This window comes from Hyalella azteca, unplaced genomic scaffold (assembly GCF_000764305.2).
Source record: "Hyalella azteca isolate HAZT.00-mixed unplaced genomic scaffold, Hazt_2.0.2 contig8529, whole genome shotgun sequence".
Classification (NCBI taxonomy): Eukaryota; Metazoa; Arthropoda; class Malacostraca; order Amphipoda; family Hyalellidae; genus Hyalella; species Hyalella azteca.
The window spans coordinates 59,495-64,702 of record NW_025938620.1 but is presented as its reverse complement, the minus strand read 5'-3'; the positions used below and the strand labels follow the sequence as shown (position 1 = coordinate 64,702).

The window sequence follows — 5,208 nt, the reverse complement described above, 5'->3', positions numbered from 1 at the left end:
TGTTCAATAGTGTTCAATAGTGTTCAATAGCCACTATTGAACACTATTGAATACTATTGAACACTTTAAAATAGTGTTCAATAGTGTTTAATAGTGTTCAATAGTGTTTAATAGTGTTCAATAGTGTTTAATAGTGTTCAATAGTGTTTATAGTGGCTAGATCAGCAATCATTCATGCGATACCTTATGCTTTAATGAATTCTATATCAGCAATCGTTCATGTGATGTCTTTGGTTTCTGCCTAATTTTTTCAATGGAGAAACAAAGCCAACGTTTTCGTGTCTGTTTTCGTTCTCTATCGGACAAAATTAACCAAAGGTTTTCTAAGCCATTGCGTTGTTTGCAATGGCTTAGAAAACCTGAAAGTGACAGTGCGATATGAATGGAGAATATTGAAAATTTATTGTACGTATCTCAATGTTTGTTATTTGCTGCGCGTTTTCTAATACTGTTGTGCTATTGCAGTGATAGCCAAGCGGTGAGACGCTGTGCAGAACTAGCCTAATATTGTGGTCCTGTTGCAGTGATAGCCAAGCCGGGTGACGCCGTGTGGCCCTGGGACCGTGGGACCACAAAACATAGCCTAATATTGTGGTCCTGTTGCAGTGATAGCCAAGCCAGGTGATGCCGTGTGGTCGTGGGACCACAAGACAGCCTAATATTGTGGTCTTTTCTCTTATGTCACAAAACATAGCCTAATATTGTGGTCCTGTTGCAGTGATAGCCAAGCCTGGTGACGCCGTGTGGCCCTGGGACCACAAGACGCACTTGGCGCAGTACAAGCACACGAAGGTCTTAAAGATGGAGTCGGAACGCGCCTTGCTCATGTGAGACTTGTGATGCTCACTCCTGCTTTTTATTGCTCATCTGTGGGGCTCATGTGAGACTTGTGATGCTCACTCCTGCTTTTTATTGCTCATCTTGAGTTGCAACTTTATGCTCGAAAGTTGTAGCATAACTTAATATTTTTATACGTGGTACTTTACTAAAGATACTTTACTACTATACTAAGTTCACGCAACTTGTCTGATATATTTGGTGCTGTTCGTTTCTAGCCTTCGTTTAGTTTGGAAACTGCCGTTTCCTAAATGTAGTTCCTTGTTGAAAGAACGGTTTGATGTATTAATTCTATAATTATGGATTCTTTTAGTTTTTTTGCTGACGAAAAATTTGTTTGGAAGTACATATTTTTATAGAAGAAGAAAAAATTGAATCAGAATTGAGTGGTAATTTGTGTGTCAGGTTGCTGCTGTCAAGGATGCAGGTGCTGGACCCAGACGTGATCGTGGGGCACGACGTGCTGGGCTACGACCTGGGCGTCCTGCTGCACCGCCTCCAGGCCAACAAGATCCCCAACTGGTCCAGGATAGGCAGGCTCAGGAGGACTGTCATGCCAAAACTGAACGTAAACTAACCTTCATGCAATANTCATGCGATAAAACTATAAAACGTAACGATAAAACGTAAACTAACCTTCATGCGATAAAACTATAAAATGTAACAATAAAATGTAAACTAACCTTCATGCGATAAAACTATAAAACGTAACGATAAAACGTAAACTAACCTTCATGCGATAAAACTATAAAATGTAACGATAAAACGTAAACTAACCTTCATGTGATAAAACTATTAAACGTAACGATAAAACGTAAACTAACCTTCATGCGATAAAACTATTAAACGTAACAATAAAATGTAAACTAACCTTCATGCGATAAAACTATAAAACGTAACAATAAAAGGTAAACTAACCTTCATGTGATAAAACTATTAAACGTAACGATAAGACGTAAACTAACCTTCATGCGATAAAACTATTAAACGTAACAATAAAACGTAAACTAACCTTCATGCGATAAAACTATAAAATGTAATGATAAAACGTAAACTAACCTTCATGCGATCGTTATTTTTACTATAGTTGAAGCATACGGTCATGCTATACTGTAATTCAAACATAAGTTTATAACTAGCGGCAGAAGTTGAATATACCCTAACCTTCATAAACTCAACATATGATCTTTTTTATTACTAATTGATAAAGCTAATGGACATGCAGAACAAAGTGACCTTAAACTAAAAAAATAACCTAGTAATGCATTATTCAGCGTATGGATGAAGTGATACATGAATTGAAGCAACTCTCCTGAGCTTCATGAGCAAGTTGAGCGTCGAGTTATTATATTATTGATATATAATATATTGTTATATTGCCTCATTAAGAGGTCAACGGAATAGATGAACATGTAACTCATAAAATTGTTCCTCTATAGGATACCAATAAGCAATTACATGAAGCAATTAATTCGGTGATGATATATTATTGATCTATATATATATAATATATTTTTATATTATTATATTGACTATATTATTTTATTAATGTATTGATTCATTACGAAGTCAACAGAATAGATGAATATATAACTCAAAAAATGCCTTTTATATGATACCAGTAAGCAATTACATGAACCAATTAATTCCAACAAGATAAATAATGATGTGCAGAGTCGTGGAAGTTACGGTGAGCGCAGCGCTCTGAGCATTGACTTCATTAAGAGGTCAACGGAATAGATTTGTCCCCGGAACATGTAACTAAAAAAATTTCTCTATTATATGATACCAGTAAGCTATTATATAAACCAATTAATTTGTGATGATAAATAAAGTATTAATGTGCAGAGTCGCGGAAGTTACGGCGAGCGCAGCGCTCTGAGCGGTCGTAAGATGTTTGAGTGAGTGGTGGTGGTGGTGGATGGGCAGGAGTTATATGGCAGATGTTTGAGTGAGTGGTGGTGGGGTGGATGGGTTTGAGTGGTGGTGCAGTGGCAGGGGTTGGGAGGAAGGTGTTAGGGTCTGTTGTGGTGGTGGTGCAGTGGCAGGGCTTGGAGGGAGACAAATTACATTATTAAACTAATTGATAAAATAATTTTTTTCTGCTACATCTAAGTCACCGTGACCTATTTTTTTTATCAATGAGAAATCATACTACTGATACTAGCAACACTGAGGGTTTCTTTTGTCTGTTCAGCTCGAACGAGTCGTTGCTTCAGCTCATTTCTGTGTCCATGCAACACTGCCTCTACGTGTTGCGCCTGATGTGCGAGCTCAGCGTGCTGCCTCTTGCTCTTCAGATCACAAATATTGCCGGTCAGTCAATTATTTTCTCTTTTGTTTGTACTTGTGCAGAACTTGAAAATTCATCATAAAACTTCATTTAAAAAAATGATTTAAAGCTAAGGAGACCAGACCAGCCGGTCAGTACCGTACTCTTTTGTTTATACTCGTGCAGAACTTGAAATATAAAAATTCGATAATGTGATGACCAATGCTGCACTTTGTTGAATAATTCATAGATTAGAATCATTTTTGCAAGAGGTTTCATCTTTTAGACATTTGTTTCCATCCATAATTTTCTATCTTGAAACTATTTCTGCAGTCAGTGCTTACGTTCTTGAAGATTCACACTTCCCGACGGACGTTTATTTTTGCAGAACTTTTTAACGCAGTTCAGGCCTTTAGGTCCCAAATGTATGCATTTCATATTGATGATGATAGGGGTGCATTAACATTTATTAACATTTTAACATTAACATTTATCAGGGCTGCATTAACATTTTAGTCCAACCACTCCTATTCATTTTAATCAATTTTCCACCAAACACTGCATCGACTTGACGATGATGTTGGTGCTTTACCATTTCTCCTAACCAATCTTATGTATTTTAATCAATTTTCTACCATATGCTGCATCGTCTTGACAATGCAGCGCATTAACATTTCTCCCAATGTATATGTATATTGCCCATAAAATTTAACATTCCCATAAAATTAACATTCCCATATTGCTGTGTTTCCATTTCATTCCAAAGAATCATATGTATTTTAATCAAGAATTTGTGCTGTGCCTTATAACTTGTGCTGTGCCTTATAACTTGTGCTGTGCCTTATAACTTGTGCTGTGCCTTATAACTTGTGCTGTGCCTTATAATTTGTGCTGTTGCAGGTAACGTTATGTCGCGCACGTTGCTGGGCGGCCGGTCTGAGCGCAACGAATTTCTGCTGCTGCATGCCTTCACAGAGCGCAACTATATCCCTCCTGACAAGGAGCTGAGAGCCAAGGTGCTAATGTCTGCATAATAATATTATTATTATTACTATTATTATGATTATTATTATTATTCTATGAAGTATTTATCGAGGCAGAGCCAAGGTGCTAATGTCTATAATATTATTATTATTATTATACAAAGTATTTATCGCGGCGTCTGGTTCATACAAACTTCGAAGGCACGTCACTGATAAGATTAATTACTGCCAAATGTGGTCTGTTACACATTATAACACTATTCCTCTGGGACGTGTACATTATACAACGGAGAATAAGCAAAAGAATGGACACGGAATGCAGTGAAAAAAATACTATCACATTAACAGTATAATGAATAAGGAGTAATGTTTTATTTTTTTATGCATACAAATGTATTGCAGTTAGCATCCAGGCTTTTATTCTGGTTTTGAATTAAAAACATCACGCTATATAAAAATGTACACGAATTCTTCTGTTAATGAGCGACATCTGAAATGTATTCTAAATGATTTTCATCTAAAAGTTTTGTATGTCAAGTTTTATTTTTGGTGGCAGGTTCCTGTGATCCACAAAGAAAGTGACGATGTGGATGAAATGGCCGCTCCAGTGAGCAACACCAAGAAAGCTACGTACGCTGGTGGTCTGGTGCTGGAGCCGAAGAAAGGATTCTACGACAAATACATCCTACTGATGGACTTCAACTCCTTGTATCCTAGCATCATACAGGAGTACAACATCTGCTTCACTACCATCGACAGGCAGAAGTTGTCGGAGACTCAGACTGACGAGGTGAACGACTAGTGCTGGGACTAGTGTCATGATGTCAGAGACTCAGACTGATGAGGTGAATGATTAGTGCTGGGACTAGTGTCATGATGTCGGAGACTCAGACTGATGAGGATAATGACTAGTCCTGGGACTAGTGTCATGATGTCAGAGACTCAGACTGATGAAGTGAACGACTAGGACTGGGACTAGTGTCATGATGTCGGAGACTCAGACTGATGAGGTGAACGACTAGTGCTGGACTAGTGTCATGGTGACTGTGCTGGGACTAGTGTCATGGTGACTGTGCTGGGACTAGTGTCATGGTGACTGTGCTGGGACTAGTGTCA

At 37.9% G+C, this 5,208-nt stretch overlaps 1 protein-coding gene across 1 annotated transcript in view; it reads left to right on the top strand.

Annotated features, from left to right (window-relative positions):
* Positions 1-5,208, top strand: part of LOC108664740 (DNA polymerase alpha catalytic subunit) — a gene marked incomplete in the record, with an annotated part of 47,219 nt that overhangs the window by 13,298 nt on the left and 28,713 nt on the right. Inside the window, 6 exon segments of the mRNA XM_047881662.1 lie at positions 703-827; positions 1,243-1,405; positions 2,686-2,738; positions 3,035-3,153; positions 4,010-4,125; positions 4,649-4,878. Of these exon segments, the coding sequence (XP_047737618.1) occupies positions 703-827; positions 1,243-1,405; positions 2,686-2,738; positions 3,035-3,153; positions 4,010-4,125; positions 4,649-4,878 (806 nt within the window).